Source organism: Penicillium angulare (assembly GCF_028827245.1).
Source record: "Penicillium angulare strain IBT 27051 chromosome Unknown utg000003l_segment0_segment0, whole genome shotgun sequence".
Taxonomy (NCBI): Eukaryota; Fungi; Ascomycota; class Eurotiomycetes; order Eurotiales; family Aspergillaceae; genus Penicillium; species Penicillium angulare.
In genome coordinates this window covers 2135766-2152791 of record NW_026623162.1, presented here as the reverse complement: position 1 = coordinate 2152791, position 17026 = coordinate 2135766, and the positions used below count along the sequence as shown (strand labels likewise).

The 17026-nt window shown below is 47.5% G+C and overlaps 6 protein-coding genes across 6 annotated transcripts; 3 read left to right on the top strand and 3 right to left on the bottom strand.

The window, feature by feature from the left end:
- Nucleotides 1-321: 321 nt before the first annotated feature.
- Nucleotides 322-2334, top strand: N7478_002967 (Major facilitator superfamily domain general substrate transporter; the record flags this gene model as incomplete). The annotated part of the gene is made up of 8 exons (XM_056919181.1): nucleotides 322-745; nucleotides 811-888; nucleotides 944-1378; nucleotides 1437-1586; nucleotides 1645-1953; nucleotides 2013-2107; nucleotides 2163-2240; nucleotides 2320-2334. The coding sequence occupies 8 exons, from the start codon at nucleotides 322-324 to the stop codon at nucleotides 2332-2334; spliced, it is 1584 nt and encodes a 527-aa protein (XP_056782339.1).
- A 546-nt stretch (nucleotides 2335-2880) lies between these two features.
- N7478_002966 (uncharacterized protein) lies at nucleotides 2881-4555 on the bottom strand (the record flags this gene model as incomplete). Its single annotated transcript, XM_056919180.1, has 2 exons — nucleotides 2881-3798; nucleotides 3851-4555. 2 exons carry the CDS (start codon nucleotides 4553-4555, stop codon nucleotides 2881-2883), a joined length of 1623 nt encoding a protein of 540 aa, XP_056782338.1.
- A 1062-nt stretch (nucleotides 4556-5617) lies between these two features.
- Nucleotides 5618-7617, bottom strand: N7478_002965 (glycoside hydrolase family 28 protein; the record flags this gene model as incomplete). The annotated part of the gene is made up of 5 exons (XM_056919179.1): nucleotides 5618-6359; nucleotides 6419-6564; nucleotides 6628-6960; nucleotides 7026-7132; nucleotides 7569-7617. 5 exons carry the CDS (start codon nucleotides 7615-7617, stop codon nucleotides 5618-5620), a joined length of 1377 nt encoding a protein of 458 aa, XP_056782337.1.
- A 658-nt stretch (nucleotides 7618-8275) lies between these two features.
- On the bottom strand, nucleotides 8276-12066 carry N7478_002964 (GTPase BMS1; the record flags this gene model as incomplete). The annotated part of the gene is made up of 4 exons (XM_056919178.1): nucleotides 8276-11623; nucleotides 11698-11787; nucleotides 11846-11916; nucleotides 12009-12066. 4 exons carry the CDS (start codon nucleotides 12064-12066, stop codon nucleotides 8276-8278), a joined length of 3567 nt encoding a protein of 1188 aa, XP_056782336.1.
- A 1623-nt stretch (nucleotides 12067-13689) lies between these two features.
- Nucleotides 13690-14698, top strand: N7478_002963 (urea carboxylase-associated family protein; the record flags this gene model as incomplete). Its single annotated transcript, XM_056919177.1, has 2 exons — nucleotides 13690-14428; nucleotides 14493-14698. 2 exons carry the CDS (start codon nucleotides 13690-13692, stop codon nucleotides 14696-14698), a joined length of 945 nt encoding a protein of 314 aa, XP_056782335.1.
- A 677-nt stretch (nucleotides 14699-15375) lies between these two features.
- On the top strand, nucleotides 15376-15832 carry N7478_002962 (uncharacterized protein; the record flags this gene model as incomplete). Its single annotated transcript, XM_056919176.1, has 4 exons — nucleotides 15376-15390; nucleotides 15448-15488; nucleotides 15565-15633; nucleotides 15739-15832. The coding sequence occupies 4 exons, from the start codon at nucleotides 15376-15378 to the stop codon at nucleotides 15830-15832; spliced, it is 219 nt and encodes a 72-aa protein (XP_056782334.1).
- Nucleotides 15833-17026: the final 1194 nt, after the last annotated feature.

Genomic DNA, 17026 nt, shown 5'->3' with positions numbered 1-17026 from the left:
CCAAGGAGCTCCCTATCGCCCTCCTCCACTTTGTTCTCCATGCCCTGAATGGATCCCCTTATCATAGTTGGAGATGCCAATTTTGCAGATTTCAATTTTCTCCAATTTTATCTTAATTTTCCATGTTGTGACTCTTTCGGCCCGCGTTTATAAGGTCTGAGCCTTGGCCCATAAGAAAGTCCAGATTCATTTGCTCCAAACTAAGATCTACACATCAAAGGCGTTGAAGACCTATATATTTCAACGACACTTCTTGCTCGTTGTTATATGGCATTTAGTGCTGCAACCGTGACTACACCCAAATCTGGGACCAGTATCAATATGGATAAACCCGAATCCAGTTCCAACGTTTCGCTCGAGAAGGAAATTGAGTATCTCTATCTGGAGCTAGAAACGCCGCTCCCCACCCCATGTATTACTTTACCCCCAAGCGCTGGTCAATCCGCAGCACCAGAGGCTCCAAGCCTGGAGAAATATACTTCCCCGTTTATATGGCCTTGGTCGCGGAAATGGATGATGACTTGGATTGCTTGCGCCGTTACGGCGTTGGCTGGTTATTCGGCTGGTGAAGTTAGTCCGGCGTCGGATTTGTTAACCAAGGAGTGGGGGATCAGCACTACGGCGTATACTACGAGTATCACGATCTTTTGTATTGGATTTGCCTTGGCTCCTATGCTTCTGGCTCCTTTCTCGGAAATCAACGGTCGCCGACCTATTTTCGTTGCAAGTGGCGTTGTTTTTGTTGGTATGTGAGCTCTACGCCGTTTATTCCCAACCCCCGAAGATAATTCTGACCATGAAACTCGGTAGCTTGCTTGATTGCATGCGGAGGAACACATTCCTTTGCTGGATTTTTGGTTGCCCGTTTCTTTCAGGGATGCGGTGCTTGTATGTATCTCTTTCCTCCTCGTCGTCTCTACGATGGTATACTGACATTGTCCAGCTACATTCTCCACTATGGTCGGCGGCGTCATTAGCGATATCTTTCATGCTGAAGACCGAAATACCCCGATGGCCCTCTTCGCCGGTTCAGCATTGTTTGGAACAGGATTGGCACCTTTAGTCGCCGGTGTTATTGTCACTCACTCCAGCTGGCGTTGGATTTATTATTCACATGCCATTGTCTCTGCTGTCTTCGTGGTGATCATTTATTTCTTTTTCAAGGAAACTCGTGGAAGTGTTCTACTCAGCCGCAAGGCTGGCGCTTTAAATAGATACTATGAGGAGCTTGAACAGGCAGGCCACGTCGGTGTCATTATGTCTTCTGAGGACCACCCAGCAGAAAAGACGGTTCGCCGCATTAGATGGAGGGTCAAGAGTGACGAACAGCGTGCTTCACTGATGACTGCTGTTCAAATCTCGCTATATCGGCCTTTCCGTGAGTGTCATCTTTCTCTCTCACGTTCATTTCTATATAACTAACAGGATATCGTTAGACATGCTCTTCACCGAGCCCGTCGTCTTCTTCTTCTCCCTATGGGTATCCTTCAGCTGGGCCACTCTCTACCTCCAATTTGGCTCTATTCCACTTGTCTTCAACAACAACCACAACTTCACAATTGAGCAGACCGGCGCCGTCTTTACCTGTAAGCATAATTACTCAAATCTTTCTACAAAAAGAAATTCGTCGCTAATAAAGAGCAGCAATGTGTGTCGGTGTCATCATCATCACAATTATCAGTCTTGTCCAAGAAAAGATTGCCATGAGGTTCGGCAAACTGTCCTCCTCAGCTGAAGCCCGTCTCTACTTCGTCTGCGTCGAATCCATTCTTCTCCCTATCGGTCTCTTCTGGTTTGGATGGAGTTCCTTCCCATCTGTCCCATGGATCGTCCCATCTCTCGCAGTCGGTTGTGCGACTATGGGTATTTTCTCCATCTACCTGGCTACATTCAATTACCTAGCGGATGTGTACCACAGATACGCTAGCTCAGCAATTGCGGCACAATCTTGCTGTACGTTGACTTTTTTGGCTCTCATTTTGGAAAGCTCATACTAATTATTGCGTGCTTAGGCCGAAACTTGCTTGGTGGTATCTTCCCTTTGGTTACTAGACCCATGTTCCAAAATCTCGGATACCCCGAGGCTTCAAGTCTACTCGGTGCCATTGTAAGTTGACTTCTGCCCTCCTCTTATAAGATATCTGCTAATATAGACGGTTAAGGGACTTGTACTCACCCTTGTTCCCTGGGTGCTGGCATTCTACGGACCAAAAATCCGAGCCCGCAGTAAGATGGCTAGCGTAAGTTGTTTCTTTCGGCTGTTGTGGAGAAGCCGCATCCGAATATATGAGACCGGAGTTTTACTAACCCTCATCACAGGAGCTGAACCAATGAGCATACGCATGAAAAACATACTTAATTCATTACTAGATATAGATTCACGTATATAATTATTTTGAACATATACGGGGCACCATAGCGTCCAGGGGGCAGACTCATTTCTCCATTTTTGTTCTTATCTTTCTACTTGTTTTTCTATATATGTAGAGCTTACAGTACAGGTAGCGGTGTACTAGACGGTAATGGTTAATATAGGGCCAGGGGAGTTTTCCCCCGGCGGACGCTATAGTCCCTCGTACATACTGGCAACGTTGAGTGCATGGGACATTTGAGTAGAGACGATTGTGGATAACAACCGCCATGAATGATAACATACATCAGTGCCCATGTCCAGAAAGTGATTTTCAATAATCGTGACACCTTAGCGGATGCGAATGCAAAATGCAACTTTGAAATTAGATCATAATGCCATCCCGCCGTGAATGCATAAAGCCCAAGCCCATACTCGCCCCTTACCATTGATCCGCCAAAGACCGTGTGCAATGAGGTAACCAAGCAACATTATTTGAGTAAATTAACTTCACAGGTCAATGCTGGCATTTACCTATGATGTCTCATATGTCCATTATATGCGTGCACGGGGGCCCTAGCCCTGTGCGATGCATACCGTTCGTCATCCTCACTATCACTTTCCATTTGATCTAGAATACGATCGATTTCATCACCCGCGTTTGTCTCCAGTGCAAAGGCAGATGGCCTTAGCTCGAGGCTGCGGCCATTGAGAGAATTTTCACTTCGAGAGCTCTGACTCTGATCACTTGCCACTCCATTGGTTTGGGAATGGATTGATTCATTGAGGCTGAGTTGCGAGGTAGGCGGTAGTAAAGGGCGTGGACTTGAGCGATATTGAGAATTTTCGGGACTGGACATGAAAAGGAGTGTTTCAATTGCGTCCTGCTCCATCGCTGTGCTTTGAGAATGGGTGCGTGATCTGTAAACCTCGTGTTGGGCCGATAAGGGCAATCGCGCGGATGGAGGAATATGTGTTGGTCCAGGCCCTAAGACCGGGGGTGAACCCAATGTTTTGGTGATGGAGGGCTCTTGGACAGAATGATGTCTTCTATGATGACGAGCATATGGACTGCGATTGAATTCTTTTGTAATCGAATTTGGGTTAGGTCTGCGACGGCGTGTGTCTCCATTCGAGGGTATAATGTCGACAGGGGGTGCTAGTTTAGGGAAGGGGGCGAGTTTTCCAGGGTTTGAGGAGATGGCTGATTGAGAGCGGTGATGGGACTGGAAATTGCGGGGCGTGTTTATTGATGTTGATGAATGCTGTGGATGAGATGTTGGGGTCAAGGCTTGCGTCGGTGTGACTCCACCTGGGATCGATGTGCTCGCTTCTGACAGACTTTCCAAACCGCGAAGCGCGAGCTGAGTATCCTTTTCGCGCGCTTGCCTGGATTTTTCTACTTTGGCAGCAGCATACGATAGCCGTGTGCGAATGTGAACGGATAGCTAAACACGCGTCAATATAATACCTTGAAACTGGCCATGAGGGTGCAAGTACCTGTGCAATTCTACTTCCATGGGCTGACGAGCCAGTGCTCTTTGAGCGACATCGTGTAGCCCCCAGTTTGTCGGATTCTTCGCTGTGGGGTGCTGCAAGACTCGAGGAAATCGATTTAACATCGCCTGTCGCTGTCCTCTTGTGCTTTGGCGCAGAAGATACTCCGCTCCCCGATCGCGATGAACGATTTTCTAAAGATCGTAGAGGAGATAAAGACCCATTGCTATGTTTTATTGGGAGGTATCTCTCCTCTTTCAATCCACTTCCATTCCCATTTACTGACAGTTGTTCTTGGGAGCTCGAGTGTGTTGTTGGTGTTTGTGCATTCTCAGTAGACGACTGGGAATTTTCGACTTTGATAGATGGGCTGGAATCGTTCATTGAGGAAGAGGGAATTCTAGACAAGGGGTCTGTAAATGGGCTTGCGGGTTGTAGCTCCGGTCGACGTGGTTCGGTAGAAGTATCGCTGTCTCGTTCGGATGATTCGACGTAGGACGGGAATGGCGCGCTATTGTCATGTATACGAGCATTCAACCCATCGAGTTGCAAAGAGAGAGTCTGAGGGGACCGGGGAACTTGAATCTCTTCCGAGCGAATCGGGCCTCCTGGAGCCCGTGAGATTGAAGTGTTCACAGACCTAGTGTTCGCACTGGCCTCCATATGGGGAACCCCGCGACTGGACGGAGCATATTGAAGGTCATTCATGATCATGCAGCAGGCTATGGGAGAGCAAAGCCAGTGCAGATGAAGAATAAGGCAAGGTAGGCGACCAATACGCGATTATTGCGCAACTGCGAGATTACGCGGCGGCACGAGGGGATCTAAACACGCGAGTGAAATCAATTTGCGCCAAGTCGCCGCATGTAGGTAAAATGGATACGGTAGGATCTGATGAGGAGTGACTTGGTATGTAGGGATCTTAGCCACACGGTCAGGATCTGAATGTTCTCGAGGACCGTCGGGCGTGCGCAGTGTTGCTAATGCGGGTACAAGGACACCATCTGCCCGATCCAGTGGCGATCGACCAGCACGCGCAAGGTTGAGCACGAGCGGTAAAACGGTCAACAGGCAGTCTCTCCACAAGGGGCTGAAACACCAGATTGAGGATTGGCACTATGCTAAACAGAGGGAATGGATATGCGATTATGAATTATGTGAAGAAAATCAATGAAAGTAGAAAAAACTGAAAACTGTGTCGGAATTGCTGGAACAAAAGTCAAAATTGTCGCCTTCGGCTTTCCATCTGCGGCGACGCGTGCGAAACACGGTCACGTGCGGAGGTGCCACTTGCAGATTCAAGCATTATTGGGGTGATTTCTTATGCAGAGATAGAGTAGACAAGGCAAAAAGATGGAGGTGTACAATATGAAGAATTTCATCTGGCCTGATAGCTGATATATCGAGATAAACTATAGTAGTCGTTTGTAGTTGTTCAAAACCCACTTTTAACTAGTAGACAATAGTTAATCTACTACTAGTAGTTCAAATTTTACTTGAATGGACTTAATGTTAGAGTTATTATTGTCAGAACAGGGCACTCCTAGTAGTACTCGGTGTTTAACAATTAAGACACTTGAACTAAGTATATGGATATTTTGAGCCGATCGAAATGCTTTATTCCTCTCTTCGAAGTCAAGATCTTAAGACGACCATTGACCTGAATATTTGAAGCAGCGAAGTAATACTACTAAAGAAAATAAAAGTATGATAAAGCCACATCGTGACCCCAATGATATTTTATACTATTTCTGGCCAAAGAGTAGATCTCTAAGGACAACCACTAGAAGGATAATTGCAGCTGCTAGTCTCGCCACCTCCAGTAATGGAAACACCAGAAAATGAAAAGTCGGAGCAGCTGTCACTACCACACAGAATATAGTAGTCCATACCGTCGTCAGTGACGGTACCAGTAACGTCAATGAAGGAGATGCTGGTGATGTTGACTCCGTTGGTAGGGTCTCCAGTGGCACCGCCATTCAGATAATCCTGCTGCACATCAATACCGTAGTCCGTGATGCCAGAGAGAGTAATATTTTGATAGACAACATTGCTGACACTACCAGTAGTGTCGGCATTGCTCTTGATCCGGCAGCCATTCTCACTGTTTACCACCTGGGAGTTCTTGAAGGTCACAGTGTCGACGGTGTTATCGCTCTTGCCGCCAATTGATCCAATACTCAGTCCATGGCCTCCGGAGCAGTATAGATTGTCAATGACAATATTGGAACCGCTGGTCACGGCCACACAGTCATCCTGGTTGTAGACATAGCTGTTCTGTAGAGTGACGTATGTACTCTTAGAAATATCAAATCCATCGGTATTATGACCTGCAGCATCGCCATCACTTGCTGAATTTGCCGAGTCACCCGCTGTGTTGTTCAATACAAGACCGGAGATGGTAAGATGCTCAACATCCTCGATCTCGAAGCAGTGTACAGGCCAGTTAACGATGTTCAGGTTGGTGATCTCGGAGTAGTAAACGTCTTTGACGACAATGAAGTGATCGGGCCTTGATAGAGTGGTCAGCGACATAACTCAGGAGTCAGTCATATGGAAGAAGTCGCTTACTTGTCTTGTCCACCATTGGAGCCCTCGCCATCCCAGTAGGCCTCACCGTTACCTTCGATTACGTGACCAGCAGCACCGGTAATTGTGATGTTTGTTCCGGAAATGACGATGGGGTCAAAGTCATCATCAAAGGTGTCTCCGAAGGTCTATCTTCCGTTATTCACTGCACCGATCTCAAATTCATAACTAAGGCAGTAATTTCTACTTACAGTAGTACCAGCAAATGTGACGGAGGCACCAGTTTGAAGGCTCGATAAATCAATGGTGCTCGAGGGAGGGGCATATAGATCGGAAAGCACAATGTTGGTGCAGGATTCGATGGCAGAAGAGAGCGAAGCGTATTCACTGACAACACAAGCAGAACCGGTGATGGAAGCGGCAGCAGATGTCACGGGGGCAGCAGTCGTGGTTGCGATACCAACCTCGGAGGAGGTGGAGGGTCGAGTAGCAGTCACAAAAGTGGTTTGCGAAGTCGAGGAAGTTTTGGGCACTGCCGCAGTGGTGCTGGTAGTAAAGACACTGGTAGGCTCCGGTGCAGACTGCTGGTCCAGAAAGTTCTTAGCTATACGAAACTTCAAACTGTGCTTTCTTGTTGAATGAGGCTTACGCTGGCTGAGTCAGTTGCCCAAGCGGTATCGAGGCAACTGCATGCACTCGATAGATGCTTGACATCATTGTCACAGGCAGAAGCAAAATTAGGAAGGCCAGTAGTAGCTGTTACAGTACTAGCTGTAAATGTCGCGCAGAAATTGGCTGCTTCGGAGCTGGAAGCTGTGTATGCTGAAGCACAAGCATGACTAGCTGGGTTATTGCATCCCAAGGCTAGCAGGGGAAGAAAAGAAAGGACCAGCGCGCAGCGCATGATGAAGAAGGGAATGTAAAAGAATGAATAAGCGAATGAATAGAAAGGAAAAGAAAGAATAGTATTGGAAGCACAGAAAAAACAACACACACAGCGCACTTCTACAGGAAATCAAGCGGCTTTTATAATATAGATATGCTTCAAGGGAGCAACAGAGCTCAAACAATGCTTCAAATGTTGATGAATTGGGTCCACCTTCCAATTTAGAAATTATATTGTAATCCACCCATCTTGACCTGTTTTCAGGGGGAATCTCGGTACAATTGATCATCTGAAATCATCGCTTACACTTTGGGCCCCTTGCACTATCCATATGAAGACAGATGACGTTGCCCATTTTATGGCTGGGCCAAAAATTATACGGTTAAAAGGGACAAAATGAATATTCAAAGTCAAATGAGGAGAAATATCGGATACGCGATGCAGGGGTATAAAACTCCGACGGCGCCATGCCACTAGGGGCGGACGTTTCATGTTAGGGAGTCAACGTCGAGGGTGGGGTTTGTAAATTGACCCTAAATCTAAGCTAGTCAACAAAGTCAACCCATTGATCGTTCTAGTTCAACATCGGCCTACAATGGTGAAACATGGAGACTCGCTAAGAGTCTACCCCGAAACACGTTATGACAGCCGTCGCTTTAGTGGGTGGGCAATTAGCCGATGTTCCCGAGTAAATGGCCCACTTAGCATGATAGTGGAGAAAGAAGCGTGAGCTCTCAGAATCAAAGATAATTTAGAAGCAAGCCCAGTATCTTATTAGTCTCGCTCGACTCATACTTGAGGGGCACTTTAATACTGCGGCCAAGAGATGCGGCTGCCACGCGAGACCATTCCAAAGATGGGCTTAAGATAGGCAAATACTGTAAACTGCAAAGCGAATCATCTTAGAACTTGTCGAATGAATGTACAATTGATTTTTTAGTCTTTGAACGCCGTCTATGCAGAAACAAATATTCATGTCGGCCAATTGACATGTGCAGAAATTAGGAACACAATCATCTACGTTTCTTTCCACCACCAGCACCACCGTCTTCATCGTTTTTTCGTTTCTTGCCCTCACGGCGCCAGTAGTCATCCCGCTCTCTCTTCTCACGGGCGGTCTTCTTTTCTAAACTGTCAGCCACCTTGGCACGATAGACTTGACGGCGCTCCTCTTGTTTAGCCGCACGCTTAGCCTGCTTCTCATTGCGCATGGTAGTCAATTTCTGCATGAGGTCTCGCGCCTTCTTTTCCTCGCCACCAAGAACGACAGCACGCTTCTGCATGTAGGTCTTGTCCTTGTGAGCCTTCATCTTGGTAATTTGAGACTTGTAAGGGAGATCCTTGCCCAGTTGACGAGGCACACGCAGAGGGTTGAAGTTGCGCTCTTGTCGCTCGATCTTGCGATATGCAGAGTCTTTGTTCATGGGGGTGGGGATGCCCTGGTCACGGCGGACCTCGCCAGTCAATCGCATACCCTGCCAGCCACTGTCGCCAGATCCGCCTTCTTCTTGATCGAGAAGATTCGTGACGGGGTTGTAGAACCTGTGAGGCTTAATGGGATACCACGCACGTAAGAAGACAATGTCACTCATCAGAATCTTATCTTCAAATGTAGCACGGTAGAAGCCGTCGGGTTTGCTGAGGGCTCGCTTAATTTGACCGCGGATACCGGAGACAGTGCGGATTGAAGCACCTTCGAACTTGGCAATCTCCAGCGCAGAGTTGAACATGTCCTTGATGAAAGCAGTATTTTTGAAGATCTTGTAGGGAACACCAGTGAGCTTCAATTTCTTGACGATTTCAGTGTGTTCATCCACGCTGAGAACTACACCAGTTGCGGCAATGCGGAATCCAGGGTTCTTGTTGGAGAATGAATTAACACAGCAGAAACCTGTATTAGGTGCCACAAGTGGACCATAGAACACGCCGAAACAATGCATGTGTTCAGGAGTATACTTGAGCATACGGTTTCTTGTCCGACTGTCCGAAGTGCTGTAAATAGGCATTGATTGGAATCGACGCCAACCAAGAGAGAAAATCAAGGGGTCATTGCTTTTCAAGATCTTCTTGTGCCAACGGTGACGCTTGATACGAATTTGTACGTATCCGAATCGGTCTTCTGTTGGAGCTAGACCTCCGACAATGACTGGGAAACGAGGGCTGAACTTGCTAACAAACTCGTATGGCACATTTTCGAGGACAATTCGAGCATATGTACCGGCTTTGTATCCTTCAGCACGGGCGCGAGAAGATGGATCAAGATTGTCAAACTCCGCACGGTTGATATCGAGCTGCTTCTGCATCTTGGCTTTCTGCAGGTCATACCAGTCGTCCTCGCCGAACTCCCCTTCACCTCCATCACGTGTGCCCTCTTTTGCATTGCCAAAGCCCTCGCGATCCTCCTCTTCGAAGCGTAGTTTGAGATCTTCCTTCTTCTTTGCATTACGCTCACGCTCGGCGTCCAAGTCGACTGGACCCTCGGGCTGTGCATCCTCATCATCCTCATCGTCACCGCCTTCATCATCGTCATCGTCGAATCCATCAAAGGCTTCACCTGTTTCCAAGTCTTCAAAAGCTCCATCGCCTTCGTCATCCTCATCGTCCTCATCGAGATCATCGAAATCATCGTCATCGTCCGAGTCACCACCACCACCAAGCTTACCAGTGACAAAGTGCTGCTTCAGTGATTGTAGCAGTTCCTCGTCATGCCACTTACGCTCAAGCTCTTCGTAGTCGTACTCAGGGACGGCGCGGTAATCAGCCTCATCCTCTTTTTCATTGTTTGTCTTCTTGAAGAAGTCATCGCCTTCTTCGGCCTCGATGTCCGATTCTTCCGATTCATCTCCATCATCTTCGCCGCGCCACGTTTGAACAACCTGGGCTGGCGTGATTGACTCGTCGTACATCATCCGAGATAGATCGCTGACGCGGAAAGGTGGACGCTTGCCGTGAAGAGCCTTGGCATTGTCCAACATGTTCTCTTTCCAACGAGCATTACCCTCTTCGTCGTCCTCCTCCTCATCGTCATCGTCACCCTCGAGACCACTGTCTAACTCCTCTTCGTCGCCGGAGATAGATCCGAGATCGGAATCACTGTCGGCAAAAGCGACATCGTCTTCCTCACGATCGGCCTTCCCATTTTGCCGTGCTTTGAAATTGTCTCCGAAGTCTGCTGGTGCCGATGCGTCGACTTCATCCTCGTCGTCGTCCTCGTCATCATCAAAATCACCTTCTTCATCCTCATCTTCGGAGACCTCCTCCTCTTCACCCTCCAAGTCCTCGTCGTCGGATGCGGGTTGAACACGCTCGGAATCGGCAATTCGAGCGTGGCGTCGGTGTTTGCGTCCGGATTCTTCATCCTCGCCGTCTTTAGAGATCGCCTCACCACCACGGAACAGACGAACACCCTGGTCAGCCTCGCCAAGCAAGCGTCGCTCGCCCTGAAGACCAACAACAAGTTGCTCGCCTAGGCCACGGTCCTCATCATCAGACTCCTCATCATCCGAGTCTTTATGAAAGGTGTTTGTCTTGATATCAATATACACGGCATCCTTATCCACCAAAACACCACCAACATCAGACATGGGAGCAAATAGTAACTTCTGCTTTTCACCAAGTTTACGTCGCGCAGAGCCAGTGGCCTTCGAAATCTGTTGGTCCATGAATGGAGTCGGACACGGATCGGGTAATCCTTCAATACCAGACACGGTCAAATCACCCACACCGGGCACATGCACTCGTGCACCATGGGCGGGAAAATTAGTACCACGAAGATAGCCGTACAGTGCAACAGTGCGATCGCACTTGGGCTCCTCTTCAATCTTTGTTGGAGGTGTGATGTCCAGGAAACGATCAGCGAGCGCATAAGGATGAGAATTGCGCCAGACGAGAGGGCGTGGGTTCTTCATAACAGACAAGAATCGGGAAAGATTGTGCACTTCACGATCGGGGTAACGGCCATTGATCACACCAGAAAGGTAGAAGAGCTTGGCTCCCTGATAAAGTTCGCTCCAGAAACGATGCTTTAGTCGCTTCTTGGTCATCTTCAACGTACTCTGCTTCTTGAAAAGATCAAGATGAGTAAGGATACCGAACACATTACCCGGCATACCACTTGTAGACAGAGCATTCAAGAACTCCATGGTCTCCATCTCAAATCCGTAGTTACCATCGATCATAAGCAGCACAATATCAGCGATCTTGGAGACGTCAATCATAGCGGCGAGAGAGTCAGAGGGACATTCGAGGAAGGTAAGACGCTTTTTCTTTGATGTCACAACAGTCAATGGACCTTGAGGCGAGCTCAGAGTCTGTTTCGTATAACGGCGAATGAGGGATTTGAGAAGAGTTGTCTTTCCGACCTGTACATATCGAGAAATATCCGTTAGCACTCCGATGCCATTTGTTGCAACTTTATTGAGCACTGTAAACTTACACCAGGGGGTCCAACAATAGCAACAACAGTCGGAGGGGCCTCCTCTGGCATGCGATCGACCTGGGGTACATGAAGCCTCTTTTCCTTGACCTAGAAGAAGAATCTGATTAGTTTGAGAATTTGGTTCTGCGATATTGCTAAAACGTACCTCTTGAGATCGTGCAGCCTGCCTATTGAGTTTGCCGGGATTGGCATAGGCGAAGGCTTTCGGATTTTGGCCTATTGTTCAAAATGAATCAGCACTAGTCGCAGAAGTCCACCGAAGCTCAAATAGAGTCGGCGAAGAATTAAGAATTGCTTCAACTGCATACCTTCATATTTCTTCTTCTCCTTGGCCGGGCGATGCGACCTGTTCGACTGCTGCTCCATGATGCAGACAATAAGGTCCTGAGACCTTGCAGCTGCTTTCTACTAAATTCCAGGGAATTAGAGAATAATGCGCAATGTCAACAGCAGTCGATGACTTCGGACTTGCTCAACCCAAAAATTATTTTCGGGCGGAAATATGTGGAGCCGTCCGAACCAGGTCTTAGCGGCCTGAGGCACCACTATGTTTGTTCTGTTTTGTCGCTTTGTCCTGTTTGCTTCATATTCTGATCTGTCCAATCAGAATACATGATTGTTTCCTTCCTGTACATCTAGCCTTGACCTCAATTACAGATGTTCTCTACTTCCAAGGTTGTCGGCTTTCTTTTTACACTGTCTTGAGTATTTACGCATTAAAACAAATGGCTCGTCACAGTTTCAGTTTGAACTTCCAGTTCTGTCATAGCGTACATAGCCATTCTAAGATTTACTACATTTATGAGCATATTCCGCAACGATCATTGATTATTGAGATCCTACCAAACGGCCTGATTGAGACAAAATATTCCATATCTTTGACGGCTCCTTGTACGATATGTGGTAAAATTTCCCGTCTCCGACAAAAGGTTTTCCTTTTTTGAATCGATTGTCCCGAAGATAGGACAGGTTGCGAGATCGTAAGTCTTCGAACGGCAGAGGTGCCATATCTTCGAAACATGCGCGGGAGGTTTGTGTGATGAGCGAGTCCTCAAGTTTTTCTGAGAATGAATTGGAGTCGTATACGTGTATCTTTCATGAGGGATCATCTTTGTTCTTGACCACGGCCTAGGTTGCCCCATCTTGTCATAATAAGGGCAACTCTAGAATCATACCTACCCGTGTGAATCAGTGATGGGGAGAGGTGGATGGCGCGAGTAACAACCAGCAGTGCGCTGGTAACTTGAAGTGCTACTAGGGGTGCTGGGCGCCCCCCAGGTCTGAGAAGTTGACAAGCACGTTGGAAAAGACTTTATATGCTTATTTCACCTGAATGGGACTCTGATACAACGCGCCTTTTAGTAGCGGTTGGTATTGACATCTCCATATGTCTGTTTTTCTATTTCAAAAGTTTCAGCACCAAACTAACAAAGGCGTCTTCAATGTCTTATCTCAAGTGCTCTTGCTACAGATCGACCGGCCCGGCATACCCCTCATCGGGCCGACGCGTTTTCGAAACCCCTCTCCAATCTTTCGAACATCTATCATTTGGGTTTTGGCCAGCGAGATAATTGAACAATATATCAATAAGAGATTGAGGCATCAGTCCGGTAGTTAGCTGTTTAATGGTCTAGCCTTACCAAAGACAGTAGATGTCCACTGTAGCGGATGCGATCACCGTATTCTATGAATCCATCCAAATCCATGCGGGGCAAGCTGAGCCCATGGATCCAGCTGGCTAAATAAAGACCGCGCGGAATTCCCCGACGCTAGTAGAAGTTGTATAAAGGGCACGTATTTCTGCGGCTAATCAAATTGATATACTTTGATTTCTTGACTTGGTTTGTATGATTACCAAAAAAAAATTCCTTGAGGTGCCCAGGTGCTTCACTCTCACTTTGAAAATTGACACCGAGCTAATAGTATGAATGTACCAGATCCTGCGTCTCGATACAATTCACATCGAGCCTTACACATCTCTAGTTAGAAATGTCTGCCCCTCGTCGACCTCCTCCAGCTTACACGGCTCCACCTGACTCGGGAATACATGCCACCTCACAGCTTTATCAGTCCATCTCCAAGACAGCATCGGATGCATCAGCCCGCATCTCTAAGGAATCTTTCACAATTAGACCATGCTCCGGCCAGGCATGGATAGTTCCCGCTGGCCATATATGTCGCCTTAAAACGCCCGAGGGCCCACAGGTGGGGGATCTGAACATCTGGAACGCCAATAACCCCCGTGAGCGAATGTGGGCAGCACGAACCCGACAGATCCATGCCTCGCATGTCTCTGTCGGCGACCGGCTTTGGTCCAATCTACCCTACCTCCGACCATTGGTTACGATAACAGGAGACTCATTAGGTGGCGGACAGTTGCATGAAGTGCTAGACCACGATGGAAAGCGAAGAGCAGAGGTAGCCTTCGGCACGACGCAGTTTGGGGGTCGCGTGCATGACCTTCTGGGCACTCGATGCGACCCTTACGTGAATCTACTTATGGGTGGGGAGACCTTTGACTTTCACTGCCACTCGAATCTGACGCGTGCGGTTGTTCCCTACGGATTGACGGAGCTTGATGTTCATGATGTATTGAATGTGTTCCAGGTTACTGGCTTGGATGAAGAGGGGAAATATTTTATGGAGACCTCACCTGCAAAGCCAGGCGAGTATTTTGAGTTCTTTGCTGAAGTTAGTGTTCTGTGTGCACTTTCAGCATGCCCTGGTGGTATGTATCACGTCTTGGCCAATATGGGCGGGCAATGTTAATGTTCGTTCTCCTTTCTATACAGGCGACCTTTCAAACTGGGGCTGGGATGACAAGGAAGGCGGCATGGGGGCAACCTGCCGACCGTTGGGTGTTGAGGTCTATCAATTGGCTGATAAAACTCTGTTGGAAGTGGAAGGGTGGAAGGCCCCATCCAGTCCTGCATACAAGGGGATGCACGGGATGAGCATGCCTCCGCGGGAACAACCAAGCAGTCACGGAGGAGTCTGAGCACGGAGCACGGAGCAAGCCCGGGATCGCCTATCACGTGATCACGCCCCGCGTTTACGCACGTCATCGAGCGCTTCATGCGGCATGGTTACATCAGCGGGTGAAATTCAAACAGACAAAGGCAAGGACGGAAATTTAAATTCAGAAGTTTGCGCTGGGAGTGTGAAACTCGAGTAGAGTGGCTCATAGGGTGGCTGGTTGACTCCCAGTCGTCTCGAATACTCTGACCCATTAGCGACCTATATTCATGGTAGCCTAAAGACTCAGATTGAAAAAAAAAAGTAACCTCAAAGTCTGTATATAATCACGACATCATCTTTGTTGGACAATATAGATTTATAGTGGTGTAGCATTTGCCTGATTCGCGCGATAATGAAGGATAAATAAATAAAATAAAATAAAACAAAAAGAACAAGGTAAAAAAGAATTAGGTGCTCTTCGACGGAACAAGAATGCCAAAAGATCCTTGGTAAGGCAATGGCGTAAGACCACTCAAGCTAGCCCCTCTTATCAGCTCAGGCATATAAGAAGAAACTCCCCTCCCCCTCCCCTCCCACCTCCATCTCCGCTTTCCCTCATCTCCACCGGTCTTTCCAATCTGATCACTGTTCTTTTTTTCCCCGCGGCACTCTTTCTTTGACAATCACACGCGATCAACACTCATCTTCCCAACCAAGATGCCTCAATTCAACGTTCGTTTTCCTTATCTTCCTTGTTTGACAAGACTCTGCTGACATCGATTCTGCTAGGTCACCTTGAAGAGCAACGCTCCCCCCGAGGAGTTGGAAAAGTTAGCTCTCACCCCACCTTCCTTCATCTCTTAGTCGCCAAAGTTATGTTGGAGATTAACGAACTCGAATCAATAGGGCCAAGGAAACCGCAAAGGAAAAGGGTGGTGTGATCAAGCACGAATACAGCCTCATCAAAGGTTTCATGTACGTCTCAATGCCCAACTTCATATCTTTCTCTCGACCAACCCCCCACTCTACCACTCTATCTATCTCAAATGCTGTACCAAGACTGACCATTTCGCAAAAAAGTGTTGAGTACCCTGATGGCCACATCGACACGCTCGAGTCCAGTGAGCACGTCCACGTCGAACAGGACGGTGAAGTGAAGACACAGGATGATTAGATCCACGTGCTGAAGCTTGGGATCTACACAATCATTTGTGATGCGCTTTGAAGGGAAGGACTTTGAGCCGAATGATGACCCAAGCAAGGATATGAGGAACAGTGGGGGTTTTTTTTTGCTTGAGTGTGATTATTTGATACCAGGTTTATGGTTAACCATCATTCGCCATGTTGTGTGAACATTTTTATTAGCGAGCTCTATTGGCTGTCAGCGCGGATGCCTACAGCTAGAGACGAACGACATTTTACGACATTTAATATGAAGTATCTTCATGAGTGCATATGGTCAATCCGCGTAGTTTCTCCACTTAACACTATTAAAAGTGATGAGCTGTCAACTGACGATCCGATCGAGTGAGTTGTTATTGATTATTGACGAGAATATACCGAGAATACCCATCTTGATCCTCCAAAACCCAATCCTCCTAGCGCCCCACCATGCTAATCATGAGTGCTAGTCGAGCATCAAAATTAAGATCATGTTTATACATACATGAAGTAAACGGGCTGCCATTAAAAGTTGGTACAAGACTAGGTGCGTCGTTTTGGCTTACTACGCGCGAGTACTACGCGCGACATGGCCTTTTGATCCTATCAACTTTCACAAAAATTCGTCTTCGGGGAGATAGTATTCTTTGATGTAAATTCAGTCGATCTGCTAAGCCCCCAAGGTTTGTTGCGTAGTGAGTACCCGCATAACAACCATACTTGGCGCGAATGCTGTCGCAGACTGATTCTCAATTTCCTGCGACAGAATCGTGATAGGCGCGGTTTGAGAAGTCTTCATTCAGGTGGAGTCATAATGAATTTATTAGGCAGTATATCTCTTTGACTATCTTGCGGTGTCAAGTCCGACAAGTCCGTCTAGTCCGAGCGCATTAAGCTTATCGCGCCGATGCCGGCGTTATCCTTATCTAGGCGGGGCTCTTTGTTCTCGAATTACCGTAACCGGACTATTACACCGCTTTTTTGCTGCTTGGACTGGTTGATCCTTCGTAATGTAATGTAATGCACCCTAACGCACCCTACTGTAATCCTCAAAAGTGTCTCCGCGCCCTAAACATCACAAGGATGTAGTTGTGTTGCCAATGGCCATGAACTCCATGTCTGTGCGGGGAAACATTAGATAACGAAAACGAATCCTTGCATCATTACTGGTTTAGTTAAGAATAGTTCCCCCAAAAAGTCCATTCAA